General features: G+C 35.9%; 3 protein-coding genes and 1 long non-coding RNA gene across 5 annotated transcripts in view; 1 reads left to right on the forward strand and 3 right to left on the reverse strand.

Annotated features, from left to right (window-relative positions):
• LOC109128787 lies at nucleotides 4,425-5,210 on the reverse strand. The gene is made up of 2 exons (XR_002035100.1): nucleotides 4,961-5,210; nucleotides 4,425-4,553 (listed from the first exon to the last, which is right to left on the reverse strand). It is a non-coding gene; the product is annotated as an uncharacterized LOC109128787 (long non-coding RNA).
• On the forward strand, nucleotides 10,652-13,235 carry LOC104742413. 2 transcript variants are annotated; one of them, XM_010463416.2, is made up of 3 exons: nucleotides 10,652-11,575; nucleotides 11,660-11,901; nucleotides 11,987-13,235. In XM_010463416.2, exon 3 carries the CDS (start codon nucleotides 12,604-12,606, stop codon nucleotides 13,087-13,089), a length of 486 nt encoding a protein of 161 aa, XP_010461718.1. In that variant the 5' UTR covers nucleotides 10,652-11,575; nucleotides 11,660-11,901; nucleotides 11,987-12,603; the 3' UTR covers nucleotides 13,090-13,235. The 2 variants fall into 2 exon arrangements, with proteins under 2 accessions (XP_010461718.1, XP_010461717.1); XM_010463415.2 differs by having other exon boundaries at nucleotides 11,660-13,235.
• LOC104742414 (eukaryotic peptide chain release factor subunit 1-1-like) lies at nucleotides 14,073-17,178 on the reverse strand. The gene is made up of 3 exons (XM_010463417.2): nucleotides 16,507-17,178; nucleotides 14,462-15,928; nucleotides 14,073-14,369 (listed from the first exon to the last, which is right to left on the reverse strand). Exon 2 carries the CDS (start codon nucleotides 15,920-15,922, stop codon nucleotides 14,606-14,608), a length of 1,317 nt encoding a protein of 438 aa, XP_010461719.1. The 5' UTR covers nucleotides 15,923-15,928; nucleotides 16,507-17,178; the 3' UTR covers nucleotides 14,073-14,369; nucleotides 14,462-14,605.
• The window catches only part of LOC104743973 (eukaryotic peptide chain release factor subunit 1-1-like), a 6,145-nt gene continuing 5,239 nt past the window's right edge, over nucleotides 16,279-17,184 (reverse strand). Inside the window, exon 3 of the mRNA XM_010465001.2 lies at nucleotides 16,279-16,355. Within this exon, the coding sequence (XP_010463303.1) occupies nucleotides 16,279-16,355 (77 nt within the window). The remainder of the gene's footprint in view (nucleotides 16,356-17,184) is intronic.

Raw genomic sequence — 17,184 nt, forward strand, 5'->3', positions numbered from 1 at the left:
TAAACCCTTACCATTTTAATAAATACTAGAACTTAAAGTTATTATTTGTAATATTATAGATATTTCCTACTTATTAAAACGGAAGTACATCTGCTAATATAACATTTTATTTGTAATATTTATATAATAAACTCTTACTATTTTAATAGATACCACAACTTAAAGTTATTATTTGTAATATTATAAATACATCATTTCCTTACAAATGGATGTACATCTTAACATCTGGATATATCTACCGAATTAACAAGGTAACAATCAGTAATACCCAATCAACATACATAAACATATTTTCATGACACCAATAAAAATAACAATCCCCACTATATTAATTTGGATGTACACAACATAAAGTGTAGTCCATATCATAAAAAAATATAATACCATTACAAATTAACCTAAATTTATTTTCATTAAAGATACTAATGTCTAATAGATTTATAACCAATTGTAGTAATTATTCAAATAACCAACTAAGGAAAATAATTATACTTAACACATTCATGATATCGGGCTATAGGTCAAATCCAAAATTCTTTTTTCAAAAACATCATTTAACATACCGTTATTAAAAATCATTTTCCATAGACAAACAATATTATCATTTTCTAACAAAATTTGGGTATATAACTATTATTAATCAAATTACACTTGTTACACACTATCTCCTTACGAATAAGCGAATATTTGTGGATTTTTGTTTAGATATGTTGGAGAATTTGAATTTCATGTTCGATCAGGAAAATACAGTTTCTTGGTAAATTCTAATGTTCAAGCTTAACTTGACATTTTTACAGAATATGATAAATATTTAACATATAAAAAATGATCTAAAATACTCTAATTTTTTTAATAAATATATTTAACATATTTATTCCATACCACAAGTTAAATTAATAAGTTATATTATAAAATGAGTTATGATCTTTAAAACGGACAACAAATTATAAATGTAAAATGTTAAGATTATATGATGAGATTGTTTTAAAACTAATGAAAATATTAAAAATTATTTGAATATACTAAAATTATACACAATTTTGTATAAAATGAAGTTCAGCTCTTGCAATAGCACGAGTGGTAATCTTGTTTAAAGAAAAATTCACTATATTCAAAAAAGTACATGATTAAGACTGAACCTCAAAAATGAAAAGCTTAAAATGATGTAGAGCTCAAAAATTAGTACAAATTACAAACTACAAAAATGAAAAGCTCAAAAATGGAAAACAAGTACAAATTAGTCACATTTTCATAAGAACATTGGTACATCACAAATCTATAAATATGGTAACTAAAATAACCTTATTGACGATGTTAATAGTGTAGGAAAGCGACTGGTTCTTATTATGAGATTGTGTTACAATATATATACATAAGGGATTTTTCAATACTAATTACAAATATGTCCTTATTCTATATTTCTCCTTTACACACCCCCTTAAAATGGAGACAGTAGTTTGACTCCAATCTTGTGATTAAGTTCATAGAACCGTGCGCCAGCTAGTGGTTTGGTTAATGCATCGGTGAGCTGATCAGCAGTGGTGACATGAGTTACACCTAGCATTCCGGACTGGTTGTGTTTGTGGACAAAGAAATAACCGAGAATTATATGTTTCATCTTGGAATGGAACAAGAGATAAGCACATAAGTAAGTGGCACCAACACTGTCACAATATATAACAGAAGCTGTTGGAAGCGTGACACCCATTTCAGTGAGCAGGGAACAAATCCACCAGAGTTTGGACGTCGTGTTAGCCACAACTCTGTATTCAGCCTCATTAGAAGAGTGGGATACACTCCTATGTTTCTTCGAAGACCAAGAGATGGGGCTATTGCCTAGATAAATTATGTACGCATTGGTGGAAATGTACGTACCTTAATCGCAACCCTAATCTGCGTTAAGGCATGTATCAAGAGAGTAGCATCACAGAAAAGAAAAATATCAAGAGACCTTGTGCCCACAAGATAATGGAGTACACGTTTGGCAGCCTGCCAATGTTCATTCGTCGTTTTGGGCATAAACTGAGACAAACGATTAACCGCAAAAAAGCAATGTCAGCTCTGGTGAAGGCTAAATATTGCAAACTCCTAATTACCGATCTATATTCAAAGGCATTTTCACGAGGCATGCCATAGTACAGCGTGAGCTGCTTTTGCGTCATCGAAGTGGGAACAAGATTTGCGTTGAGCATGTTTGTCTTGGATAAAAGGTCAGTAATATACTTACGCTGCATCAAGTGTAGCCCTTTGGAGGTGTGGGTAGCCTCAATGCCTAAAAAGTAGCTGATGGGACCAAGATCTTTCAAGGAAATACGAGCTGCAAGGGACGTATTAAACGCCTTAACCAAGTACTCTTCACCAGCAATGATAACTACGTAAACAATGACGTAGATATAGTGACCTTCGTGTTTAGAGATGAAAAGTGTTGCATCTGCTTGAGATGATTTGAAGCCTGATTGAAGATGAAATTTCCAGTGCTCCTGATACCACGCCCTGGGAGCTTGCTTCAGACCGTATAGTGCTTTCCACAGGAGACACACATGATGAGGACGATCATTATCAATAAAACCCGGTGTCTGAGTGACATTTTGTGACAACCCGTCCTGTGGACCCCACTAGCCCTCTGCTAGCCGTCCTCGTGGACCCCAAGCTGGCCTTGTAGGGCATCGATCCTAACCCCTCACCGTGGAAATGGAACTAATCATCCAAATCCACCAGTAGGTTATTGGTACGCCAGGCGTTCCTCGAACCCTGGTCCCCACCCTTTAACAAACTTCCCACATGACAAGCTGTCACCTCATGGAGAAGGTACAAAAGGCTATCAAAAGCCCAAACAAACCAAGCCACTCGAGCAGGTAAAGCAACAACAATAACGAAAGCAGAAGCTAAACATAGATAAAGGGATAGATGGGAGCTAACAAACTCAAACCACATATAAACAGATAGATGGGAGCTAACAAGCTCAACCAAAGTAGACTGGTTCTTAATTGGAGGAAACGAGGCCTCTTAAGACACCAACGACAAATAGTCAGCAAAGGCTGAACGGGAACAGTCTTGAGCAATAATCCTCGCTTCTACTTCAAGTAGAACAGTCTTTAGAACAATGCTCCCTGTAATAATACCACTAAAACCAAGTGAAGTATTTGGGAGGATAATAAGCTACTTAAAGGAGAGATGAGGGCTATAAAATACCCCGGTGAACCAGAAAATCTGGAATGGTGAAGGAGAGCAAAGAGCTCTTTCCAATGTGCAACGAAGCGGCTACTAACACAGCCAAATCAAAGTGGAATCTGCATATTGCAGTAAAGGTTCGCACTAAGGCGATAAAGGTGCCACAACAAAGCACAAATGTGGATCCAAGGGTATCCAAATTCATCAAAGGAGTAAAAACTATATCCAAATTCCACAAAGCTAAACCACACTCTCAACGATCATCCAAGAGCTTTCCAGAGTAGAAGAACCAGAGACCAAAGAACAGGGGCATACATGGGGGAACAGGAGATGAGGCATGTTGATTGAGCAGGAGAGTGAGCAATCAACTCTGCTGCCAACGAGACTGAGAAGCCTGTGTGACTTGACGACATGAGCGACGTGGATCTGAGCCAGAGAAGGATCTGGAGGGTGCGGAGGATTTGGCGGATCTGGTGGAGAAGGAGGATACGACAATGATCGAAGAAGGTCGAGCAAGCAGATCCATTGGAAAAGAAATATTCTGACGCAGAGAAATCATCGAAGAAGGTCGAGTCATTGAAACCGAGAAAAAAAAACGCTATTAGAAGCGGAAGAACCGGAGAGGATGTCGGAAAAACACGCCGGAAATGACTATGGTAACTACAAAGAGGGCCCCAGCAGAACGAGAGTAATGCCGATTAGGAAAGGGGAACGCCGGAGAAGCATTGCCGGTGGAGAAACGCCATTTCAAAACTCCTCTGCAAGCTCCTCGAAAAACATGTCTTAGTTTTGTCATGCAATTTAAGTGATACAAGACACCCATTTAAATTGTAGTGATATTCTTTTTAAATTTAAATACATTATTGTTCATATTCAATAAATTTAATTATATTTTATACTAAAAAGTATCCTATTATTATTCAATACCATTTAGTAATTATGGCTGCAAATGGTTGTTTAAAATTAAAAAAAATTGAAAATATTAAGTTGAACAAAATTGTTGTAGGATTAGTTTATTTTTTTCAACTTTTTAAGTTGAATGGGTTAAATAGTTTTTTTTCAACTTATTCAACCTCTTCCATTCAAATGGTGAAAGTTGGTTGAATAATTTTTTTAACTCCTTCAACATTTTCAATTGTGCAACCATTTGTATCCTATATATTTTTTTAACGAAGTATCATTTATCAATATTTTATATATTTACCATAATATTATGATTTGTAAGGAAGTAAATAACGCAATATGAATAAATATTTTGCGCAAAAAGATCAATTAATTGTATTGTTTTATTTAATTTCATGGTGACTTGCAAGAGCAAAGGTGATTCCAACAATCTCTCCTTCTGGCATTTCTGATGAGGATTCTTCCTCCATAACAAAACCCTAAAAATCGAAACCAGACACAAGCAAAACCTAGTCAGCACTTGGAATATGTAAAGCAAATAGAGAAATAAAGATATTTGAGCTCTTTAACTTGAGAAAACCCATAAATTTCCAAAGAAAAATCAAGTCTTTGAAAAAAAATTAATCAAAAAACAACTTCTCAAATCTGTAAAAGATACAATTTTTCCACTCGTTTCCACAAAATTGAAGCAGCAGTACACATGACAAACCAAAATATCCAAAATTTTAAACCTGGTTACATTTGAAACCACAACAAACCCACTACGGAGGAAAAACCCCAAAAACATACAACGGAGAAAAAACTCCAAAAACACACAACATAGTCATGATCGAGCTTCGTTTTCCCGGTAAACATCGAAAGATATGAGTTGGGTAAGACGAAATACCTGAGAATCGACGATTCAGCAAATTATTTGACCCGTTTCGGTTCCTGAACCGAAGAAGAAACGAAACAACGGGGAGACAAGGGTTTTTGCAGGTGAAAAAGAGGGAGGAATCTGAGTGTGAAAAAGAGAGACCCAGAAAGAAGAAATTGCGAGAGAAGAAGTTTTGAATGACACTGCTTTGATTTTTTTTCTCTCTCCCAAAATCTTTTGTTTTTCAGTCTCTCCAAGCTTCTGTCTTTATAAACCCACAATTGTATGCAAAGGGAGAAATTTTTCAGTTACCTTAAAGTTGTCAATTTATTATCTCTTCTCTTTCATTGTCACACAATTAATATTGTAATAACACTTGTGGAAATTCAACTATGGTGATAAATGATTAACAAATATCTTTCTAAATAGAAAACAATGTTTTGACAAAAAAAATTCTAGAAGAATAAAAGATTGCAAAACCACAAATTTTGTAGTCAAAGAAAATATATAGTGTAAATACTACAATTGAATCTTTTTTTTTTTGGATTTGGTCTTTGTTATTACCTATTTTGATCAATCGCCATAAATAAGCGTTTTTGTTTACAACACGGTATGTTTGATGAGCGGAAACGATGTTTTAAGTAGATAAATATTATTTTATACTTTAAAACAAACACAATTACAATTTGTTTACAAGAAGCTATAGTTGAACATGCTATTATACATATATAATTGAAAATTAAAAATAATAAAAAGACAAAGAAGGAATGAATGAAGAAATACATAAAAACAATGAAATAAAATTGAACAAAATATAAGATAAATCTAACAAAATATATTACCATAAGTTTTGAATCAATGCAAGAACAGAAACAAAACAAAGAAAATATTTAGAATTTGAGATATGGTGGGTGATGATGTGAGAATAATTATTTATAGGATTTCAATGGATAGAATTTACATTTCTAAAATAATTAATTTTGAGGAGTTACAATTATAATTTATAATGTGTTTGAATGAAAATGAATGGAAAAATAGTCAAATCATAATTTATGTGATTTCAGTTACAATTTAATAGTAAAGTGTGGATTTAAAGTATAACTTAAAGTACAGTATTACAAATACATAGAAACAAATACATAAAATTGAACAAAATATAAGATAAACCTAACAAAATATATAATCACACTCTTACCATGAGGTTTGAATCCATGCAAGAACATAAACAAAAGAAAGAAAATATTTAAAATTTGAGATATGGTGGATGATGATGTGAGAACGGTTATTTATAAGAATTCAAGGGATAAAAGTTACTTTTCAAAATAATTTAATAAGAAGATTTACAATTATAGTTTATAATGTGTATAAATGAAAATGAATGGAAAAAATAGTCAATTCATAATTTATGTGATTTCAGCTACAATTTAGTAGTAAAGTGTGCATTTAAAGTATAAATTAAAGTACATAGAAACAAATACATGGTGTGGGGTTTCTGTATTAATCATCTAATATATATATAAAACTCTCTCAGACACGAACTTCAAGACAACCTCTTCACCTTCACTCTCCGGCTTCGGATGGTGCTTAAATCTGCTCCCCTTAGTTTCAATTCCTCTCTTTTTAGATCCTTTTTTGTTCTCATTTTCCCCCTTTTTTTAACCTTTTTTTACTTCTCTCAATCTTCTTTGAAAACTCCAAATCTGGGCAATTCACCAATCAAAGGTTGGACCAGGTTACCGGCGAACTCCTCCACCCTTCCTTTGTTCCCAGTCTTCCTAAACGCGGATCTGAAATCCATTGAGCTAAACAAGTCACGATCTGGAATTTCGTTTTCATTTGAAAACTTCATCTCGGCTTCGTTGATGTGAGAGAGCTTATGCTTGTACCATCAGTTGTGCCTCGCCGGGGGAAGTCGTCGACGGCGCACGGCGAGTTTTTTCTCAGGACCACGGTTTCCACTCTTACTTGGATATCTGCTTCAACCCCACTCCTTTGCCAAAACTTGATAGGACTGAAGCTGTTTCCTCCGGATGTGTATCATTCATTGCAAATCCCGCTATCACCTCCGATCCGCTGCTGCACATCGATCTGCCTTGTGACACCAAACGAAAACCCTAGCTTTTCCTTGGTGGACCTGAATTTTGAAGAAGACCCATTAACAGCTTCTATCCCTAAGCCCATATGATCCCTTTTGAGATATACCCACTAGACTGCTATGTTTGCTTAACCAATCTTTTAGATCCCTGGTTTCTGCTTGTTATGTGATAATCACCTTTGCTCCCTTGGTCCCAAAGTCGCTTGGTATCAAGGTCTAGCCTTTGGCTATACTCTCTTAGGTAGAAGATCCCTTTTGAGATATACCCACTAGACTTCTATGTTTGCTTAACCAATCTTTTAGATCCTTGGTTTCTGCTTGTTATGTGATAATCAACTTTGCTCCCTTGGTCCCAAAGTCGCTTGGTATTTCACCTCTGAATTCATATTGCCAACAATCTGATTGTGGTTACATTAGACATTAAACCATCAGTCACCCTATGTCAATACTAGCTAGCGACCTCAGCCATCACCCAAAGTTCTTCAAATATATAAGTGTTTTCATCCCGCCAATGTTACAAACCAACACCCACTAAATGCCAGGAACACTGAACTTAAATTTGGTTGTGTCATGTCGACTGCAAGCTTTGTGTGAAAGCCTTAACCTCCATTGCCAAGACTTTTATGCGAGGGAGACTCCACCTGCTCTGCTACGGCTTGACACATATCCTTCGCACATCCGTATGATACCTCCTTTGGAGGATTTCTTTGCTTCCAAGCACATGGAGGTTCACGTTATGGCCCTTGTAATACCTCAAGTAGCCTCTCTTGCGCCGGCAAGTCGCTTAGCCATGACAACCCTTTCAACCTCACCTAGAAGGAAATTTATATAAAATAAACATTCAAGCTAAGACATCCTAACCGATCAAGAACATTTATTTGTCTATCCCATCCCTAGAAACTTTATTTCACTACTCAGATCTCATTGCAGAAAACATAAAAACACAAATAAACGAAAATTGCATTGTATTGAAAATATAAATAGAGCAGAAGAGTACAGAACCGAAATCTAAAAGAATAGCAAAAGAAAATGAAAATAAATCCTAACAAAGTGGAAAAAGAGTTTGAATCGCTCTGTTTCTCTCCCAGAAGCAAAAATCCTAACAAATTTGGGTCTCCCTGAATGTTTCAGCGGCTCAAAGGTAAATCCAGGTTCTCAGGCTGGTTTGCTCGTTCTCTGTCCCTTGGTGGAAAAGAAATCCTCCTGAAGGCGGTTGCTATGGCGACACCTGTTTATGCGATGTCCAGCTTCAAATTGCCGAAAACTTCTATAGCCAATCTCACAAGTGCTATGTCAGATTTTTGGTGGAATGCAGTGGAGCATAGAAGGAAAATCCATTGGGTGAGTTGGGAAAAAATGTGTTTATCCAAAGAGAATGGAGGTCTTGGGTTTAAGGATCTAGAAGACTTTAATCAAGCCCTCCTTGCTAAACAGGCTTGGATAATATTGCAAGAACCACATTGTCTTTTTGCTCAGGTGATGAAGAGTCGGTACTGCACCGACGTTGATTTTTTGGATTCAGGGATTGGAGATAGGCCTTCTTTTGGTTGGCAAAGTATCATTCATGGTAGGGATCTTCTTGTTAAAGGTCTGAAGAAGAAGATCGGTAATGGTTCTTCAATTAGAGTATGGATGGATCCATGGATTTTTGTTAACGGTTGGAAAGCACCTTACAGGAAAAATATCTTTTTTGATTGGACTCTGAGAGTATCTGATTTGATTTGTCCCCAGTCAAGATCATGGAACGACGACATTTTGGACTCTCTTTTTCCTCCCAATGATGTTTGTTCTATCAAAAAACAGAAACCAGTGGTTAGTAAAGAGGATTTCTGGTGCTGGGAACACACGAAGAGTGGGGAATACTCTGTAAAATCGGGCTACTGGCTAGCCAGTACTCTGAAAAATCCAGACCTTCTTCGAGAAGCAGAGATGCAGCCTTCCCTCAAAGGTATTAAGAACAAGGTATGGTCTCTTCAAAAAGTTCCCAAGATCAAATCATTCCTGTGGAGAGTAGTTAGTGATGCCCTACTGGTTTCGGATTTGATCTTAAAAAAAGGAATCAAGCTGGATCCCAGATGCCAAATCTGTGGCAATGAAGGAGAATCAATCAATCATGTCCTTTTTACATGTACGCTAGTAAGGCAGGTGTGGGCTTTATTTGGATCCTTGTCTCCTCCAGATGGTTTTGACGAGTTATCAGTGCACTCAAACTTTCATTACCTCTACTCTTCGTCAAAGAACTCACGTTACCCAATCGAAATCAGAAGGCTCTTCCCTTGGATACTTTGGTGCCTCTGGAAGAATAGAAATTATTTCTTCTTTGAGGCAAAATTGGTTGATCCGGTTGACACAGTGTCAAAAATCAGAGAGGATGCGGAGCAGTGGAGTATTTCCCAACAGGTTGAAGTTGCTTGTGATGAGGCAGAAGAAGCAGAGGTTCAAATTCAAAGCTCTCATTGGAAACCTCGTCCCCCAGGTTGGTTAAAGTGTAACATAGGCATCTCTAGAGAAAAAAAGAACACACTTTCAGGCGCAGCCTGGGTTGAAAGAGATGAGTTTGGTCAGGTGCTTATGCATAGCAGAAAAGTGCTAATAGGATCTTTGGTTAAGGATGAAGCAGATTTACATGGATTCATTTGGTCGGTCCTTAGTATGATTAGTCACAAGGTTACGAAAATCAAATCAGCGGTTCTGGTTGGGGCGATTTTAAGACTGAAGGCATGACCTTCCTTCGCTTACCAACAATCAGAAATGTTGCTACAACTAACTAGAACTCAAGATTAGAGAGTACAGTTAGAGAAGCCATCTGAAAACAGAGGAGCTTCTCTCATTGCTCAAAGTGTTCCAGATTATGCCTTGTTGCAATCTTATGTAGCCGTTGGTTTTCCATCTTGGTTACAGGAACTCTTTGATCATGAGAGACTCTCTTCCTCTTTTTAATTTTTGGTTTCAGTCTCCCTTTTGGCTAAAGTGTCTAGAGCCTATTTTTTGGAGGGAAATGTTGATTCTGTGTAATCATTTTCCCTTAGTAACTTTTGATCACATTACAAACTTACTACTTGTAATCCTTTCATATTTGAATGGAAAAACCCTGATGACAAAAAAAAAAGTAAAACTAATGCTATTGACGACATAAATGTCTTTTCTATTGGGATTTTTGGATTCACAAAGAATCTAAGACTAGAACTCTAGTAGGTCTGGGCATTTGGTTTTGGTTCGGTTGTGTTCGATTTCGGTTAGTTTGGATATAGTAATATAATAACCATTTTGATATTTTAGAAATTTTGGTTCGGTTCGGTTTTTCGGTTTGGTTAGTCGAAGAGATAACCATAACTAACATAAATTATATTGAAATTAACCAAATAAACCTAATATAACCAAAGTAATCAAAAATAATCGAATATAACCGAAATTAACCAAAATACATTACAAAAATATAAAAAAAGAGAAAAATACTGATCCGATTTAACAAAATAGTAATTAATTTTGTAAATTTAAAATAATAAAATTTAAATATATTGATTATTTAAAGTATTTAATTGTTTTGAAGGTAGGAATAATTAATATTTTAAGTTTATTTTATAGTTTTTCATAATATTAAATATATTATTTTTGGTATATTCTAGGTTTTCAGATATTTCAATTAACCATTTAATTGTCGGTTCAGTTTGGTTCGTTTTGGTTAGTTTGGACATATGATTTTACTAAACATTCAGTTATTTGAGAAACTTCAGTTCGGTTTCATTTTGTTTTTTTTTTCAGTTCTGTTCGGTCGGTTATTTAGTTACCGGTTATTTTGCCCAGCCCTAAAATCTAGTTTAACTTCAACCAATCTAAGTCGTTTAAAACTTTAGTGATGAACAAGTCCAACAAAAAAAAAAAACAAGTTCCGTCCATAAATTTTCAACTACTCAGATTATTTTGCAAGAGCCAGACAAACCATCCAGCAATACAGACAAATTTAGTTCCTATTGTTCAATATGCATATGAATTTGCTACTAATGAAAATCAAAAACAAAGAAAAAAACAAAATTACGTTACAAATCACAATAATCCGGTCAATGTTAACTTAGAAAAAAATAAAGAATGTAAACTTTATTTAATATCAATGTTAAGTTTTCTTCTTATTTTTTCTTGGATAAAGGTAACAACAGTGTTAAGTTTATTCCATTTTCGTTATAAGTATATATATGTTTAACTAAAAACATAGATTCCATTGAACTTGAACATCAATAATATTACAGAAATTACGAGACAATATATCTTGTTCAATAATGTGAATTTGTTTCACGATCAATGATATGGAAGATCGAATATCGATTCTGTCAATATATAAATCATTCATGGCCGTCCAAGTGACGTTTACGTTCCTCTTATCTATTAGTACTAGTTTTTATTATTATTATTATTATTATTATTATTATGCAGCACGTATAATCACCAATCATCGTTATGTATATATATCAGCCCTGTTCGTTTTTCAGTCGCGCGACTCCACCTGCGACTGTTTTCTAGACAAGCTAATATTGTAAATACAAGCATTTTAAAGGGTAAAACTGTTAAATCCGCAAATTTCTGATTAAAAACTTTTTTTTTTATATTGCTAATTATTTTGTACATCGTCTCCTTCGCAGATCTGAATCAATGGATTCAAAACCAGCGACTGTCGCTACTTTTAATTCAAGGTATAGGTGGTGTCGCTAATTAATCTGGCGATCCGAAATCATAAGATTTAACCTAAGATTTAAGTCGCAGCGACTGGAAAAAGGGAGAGATGAAGATTTTTAAAGAGAAGTAAAGCTGTTTTTTTGGTCGCTGATCGCCATCGCCGCAACAGTAAAACGAACAGGGCCATCGTTGATTCTTTTTTTGTTTGGTAAGTTTTCTCTGTTAATCACCAAACAGAAATTAAAACGCTCCAAATCCCAAAACCGTTCATTATTTCTTATTATGTTCATCAGATATTCACCGCATACACATCGGCAAAGATCAAATGCTATTGGTCAATAAGAATAAAGGGACTTGCTAGTATTTATAGTAATAACCATGTAATTAGGCATCAAGACCCAAATTACCCAATCCCTTTTCTGTAATGAAATTGAATACTAGGATTTAAAATATATAGTAGACCAAGTATATGTCTCGTTTCCTAGCTTATACTTCTTTATAACAATAATTTTAATGCATAAGACAAAGTTCGTTAAGCATATCCCTCGCATGCTCTTTGAAGTTTCAAATATTCAACATAAATCTAAAGAAAACGAAAACGAAAGTTTCAAATTTATTAATTATATTCAAGAACTCATTGACCACATAATGACAATATGATATACAAATCAATTTAAGCAAAGACGACCGATTCCACCGGTAACCTACTAACCATTTTCTTAACTCTCGTTAACGTGTCCATTACTTATATATAGCACTTAACACATACATTTCAGACACTAGAGACTAAATCGCCTCTAGATCAAATTCAAATTATTGAGTTTAACTAGTTAAACCCTAAAAAAAGGTAACGAAAACAATTTTTTTTTTTTTTTTTGGTAACTTCTTTATATTCTTTTCCGGCGAGGATATGGACCGATCAACGCCGGAACATAACTCCTCCTCCTCCTCCTCTTCGTCCCACAAACGTCTAAGCGTGAGCTTTCTTGTCTCTATAATGGTTCTTTGCGCTAGACACGCGAATCGGCTCTCGAAGAAGCTAAAGCTAAAGCCGAAGAAGCGAACTCGAAGCGGCGGAGAAGGCATAGGAGAAAGATTCCGATGGAATCTAACAAGCTCGCCGCTGAGGTCTCCTCGGACTAAAGAGTTGTTCACGTCTTTGAGCAACAAGGCGATGACGATGATCGGCCGGAAAAACACGGCCGAGAAAAATGCGGCGGCGGCAGAAGAGGAGGAGCACGGTCTTTGGCAAAGAGAGATTTTGATGGGAGGCAAATGCGAGCCGTTGGATTTCTCGGGTGTGATTAATTACGACTGCAACGGACGGCTGTTAAATGAGGTGCCACCGAGATCACCACGTAGCACTCCGTTACCCGTTTACCCGACCGGTTCTTAACCCGGGTCACCGTTAAACCCGATGGGAACGAATGATTTTTTTAAATAGCTTCATATTAATATAAGAGGCTCCATTAGATGATTGATGTCATGATGTGTCGATTAGGCAGCATAAACAGATTATGTATATATAAGAATGTTACTGTGTAATGTTTGGTTACAACTTTTAAATTTGGATAGGCTAAAAACTCAAAAACATCATGCTATTACTATAAATGTCGAATTAATTCATTTTCAGGTCAGCTTTTCCATCTATATCAGTTTATCATACTATTTCACTCGTTAACTATTATTCTTGTATGATTTCAAATGAGTTTTTCTTGTGTTATAAAATTGACGATACATCAGATTAATTAATAAGAGTAATGGTGTAATAGCCAATTATAACGGAAATAATTATAACATCTTCTTATCCTTCTTTTTGTTTGTTTGTCTAATTTCAAATGAGAGTAGGGCTATGTTAATTGTCTCGAATCATGGGTTTTTCATATTACTTTTGACTCGATCAAATTTTATTAAATTAATTTGACTTTGTTTAGTTTGATTCGGTACGGTTAGACTAGTTTTTGTTGAGTAAAAAAGCCTAACAATAAATCAGGTATTTTATTAACAAAAATCATCTCAAGAGATTATAAAATCATCTCAAGAGCTTATAAAAAGCCTGATAAACAATCTCCGAGAGAGCTTGTCCTGATGCAAAAATGGAAGATTAACAGAACTAACTAGGGTTCATAGGTTTTAAAGAGCCAAAGCTAAAACAAAGGAAAAGTGTAAAGAAAAGAAAAAAAGGAATTATGACAATGTCTCTTGACGCCTTCTTTGCTTTTGATCATCGGTTATATTAAGCAAATATATATAGTTATAGCAGACAATTCCTTTACTTATTCAACAACATATTAGAGCTCAATGTATTATAGAATTTCAACTAAAACTGAAAATATTTAATTAGTTTACCAATCTTGCAAAACAAAACAAATACGCAAAGGGAAAACTATTGGTCGTTCAACTTAAACACCAACACAAAACAATATCCATATGCAATGGAGAGAAATACAAGCCCAAATCGCTAACTCAAAGTAACCTTTTAAGATCTTCTCTGACAGAGCATTACCATTCTGACTCAAAGTAACTTTTCAAAGGAAAAAAAAAAAAAAAAAAACCATATAGGAAAGTTAAGAAACGATCCGTAGATGTTGTAGAACGACATGAACGCTACCAAAGGTGATTCGGTGAGTTGTAGCCGAGACAAGTTTAATTTCCACCTGTTTCTTCATTCTTCACCTGTTTCAAGTTTAACACACACCAATTCAGAGTGTAAACAAAGAGTTCAGAAAAAAAGAAACTCAGCTTTAATTGAAGAGATGATCCCTTACCTTTGGAGATAGATGCTTCTTTGATGACTTTCGAACTATCTTCTGCGTGGTGACCCCGAGAGCCCGCGCAGGCTGGTTCAGGCTTGGAGCTGGTGGTTCTGCTCCATCTTCCTGAACCGACAAGGTTGAGGATTTGATTAATGGCTAATCAGAAACATCGTCATTGTCATCAATAACCTCTCCATCCTCAGGATCAAAGGCACTCAGGTCAAGCTGGTAACGAAGTATCGCTCCAATCCCTCCATACCCTTTACAAAACTTAGACCCTTCCTCTGATTGGTTTGTCACAAACTCTAACGCACAACCAAAACTCGTGTATTCATTAGCCAGCCATTCCAGTAAAGACATCTTCTCATCCACGTCCAGTTTGGTGTCGCCTACTTTGAAATTCTCTGTCTTGCCTTCTTGTTCCTTGTTCAAGAATCTTATCACAGTTTCACCGGTTGCGCTGTTCCTCATCGCATATCTGTTGATATCAAGATTCTCCCATACAATAAGTGTCTCGACAGCACCCGAATCCAAAGCGTTCAACGTATCATCCAAGCCAACCACATACTTCCCCGTGTCCTGGTCTACCTCCTTAAAGTATTTCCCTATCAAACGCTTCTCTTGAATGAACTTCACATTCGCCAAGACTTCAGATGACAGCTCAATAGCCTCATTGAAACCACGTTCTCCTCCATGTGATACACCCACCACATTCAGTATCTTTGCCGTAAGCCGGGGGTCAAGCATATCTGAGTGACTCAATTCAGTCTTGAGATCCCCTAAACCGGCAATTATCATCCCGGACACATTAGGCTGACTTGTCGAAGGACAGATGTATAGCCTGGTGGCGAGCTCAGCAGTTTTCCTCAAGTAATTGCGACGCTTCTCAGTACGAAGACGATCAAAACGAAGAGCAGACTGTCCTCCCCTTCCGTGTTTATTCGGAAGCTCAACAGAGAACTTGTAAAGCACCTCACGTGTGTTACCGCTAAGAGTTCCAAAGAGAGTGCCGTTTCCATCCATTACAATGAAACCATACTTCTCATCACATTCCAGCAACTCACTAAGAGCTTCAGTGTGAAACTTGTTGTCACAGAGGTAGAGAGTATTGTTGATAGGTTTGAATGGCTCAAAGTCATAAGCAACCTTCTTCTCCTTTCCTTCCTCGTTGACAATAGTGCCGGTATAGAGCACTAGACCATTGGGAGGGACCTTATTGTGAAGCTTCAGCCTTTGTTGCGCAGAAGTTATGGCGCTCAAAACAGATTGGCGATTGACTCTGCTCTTGATGTTTGATGCGGTTCCGTACTCATCACTCAACATCTTGCTAACGCGAGAGACCTGACCACGCGGAGGTATGATGAGTGAGATCATGCTAGTTCCGTTTCCCTTAGCAGCTTCAAGGGATTTGACCAGCTTCTTCATCTTCCACATCACAATGTTCTTGTCGTCGTTGGTATGATTGTCTCCCATTTTAACCTACAACAAGGGAACACGGTATACGAAGGCTAGTTAATAACGAAAAATCTTGTACAACTAAGAGATCGATTCAGCGAACTAAACTAGAGTACAGCTAAATAGAATTAATCATCAATCACACATCACTAAAAGTAACAAAGGATAAATCTCGAATTCTATCAAAAGCCCTAAACCCTAATTAATAACTATTGTAAGTTGGTCACTATTCTCAGTACTTGGCAGAAGAATAAGTTGATCTTTTTGGCCTAACTCAAACTTATGATACTATAAAGAAATAAACGTTTCAAGATGATCGGAACAGAGTTGCATATATCCGAAATAAATATACTAAATTCGAAATAATACGTTTGCTAAAGACAAATTCTGATCAGATACACCTGTTTTGCAAGAATCGAAAAGTACAAATCCAAAATTTCCAGAAACAGAGCTATAAACACAGAAAAAACTTTTTAGAAAAATTCACATACAACGAGTTTACTCGATCGATCGAGAGAATATTAAACGGCCATTAAGGAAAGGAACGGGACAAGAAAAATAAAACCAAAAGAAGATACAAAGGTATAAAGATTGGAAAGAACCTTAAGAAGAAGAACGACGTTACAAGCCTCAAGTGTTGTTCTACAAGAATAAGCAAATCAACTCCTTGAAGCGGCAGAGAAAGAATATATATATGTATAACTGTTTCTTTTCTTGCTACAGACGCTAACCCTAATTATTTCTAACTAAACCGACTGACTTTATAATGGGCCTAAGCCCCCTTTCTTTTTTGTTAACACTAATTAAGTGGTAGTGGGTACATACAAATGATGGTCTGTTTTGTTTTCTTCCTAAGCCCGATATTTTTATTCGGCAATTTCTACTTCCGTTCGTCAACTAAAAGTAAGGTGACTTGATAGTTTTGGATACTGAATATAAAAGAACCACTGTGGTTCACCTCAAATTCTTAGTGGCTTTACATGAATTATAGGAAAATCACATTTACCGAGTTTTAACCGAAGTAATGACACGACGACACTAGCTAGTACAAAAGAATTGAGGATTCAAATTATGTATCTACTGGAATATAATGCATAAATCTAAACATTATTTGACATGGACATATCTATTTCGCAGCCTAAAGTAATTATATCAAAACAACTTAACAAATAAACAAACACAAATCCTCCCGTTTTTGCTGTTTTTCTTTTTAGTGACATTCATACAAACACTGAAACACCGGCCGACATTATTGATCAATACACCAAGAGAAAGAGGAA

This window comes from Camelina sativa, chromosome 14, assembly GCF_000633955.1.
Source record: "Camelina sativa cultivar DH55 chromosome 14, Cs, whole genome shotgun sequence".
Taxonomy (NCBI): Eukaryota; Viridiplantae; Streptophyta; class Magnoliopsida; order Brassicales; family Brassicaceae; genus Camelina; species Camelina sativa.

Bases quoted from the DNA above. Each gene is read 5' to 3' on its own strand.
- LOC104742413 (XM_010463415.2), top strand. From the start codon at position 12,604: ATGGACCGATCAACGCCGGAACATAACTCCTCCTCCTCCTCCTCTTCG.
- LOC104742414 (XM_010463417.2), bottom strand. From the start codon at position 15,922: ATGGGAGACAATCATACCAACGACGACAAGAACATTGTGATGTGGAAG.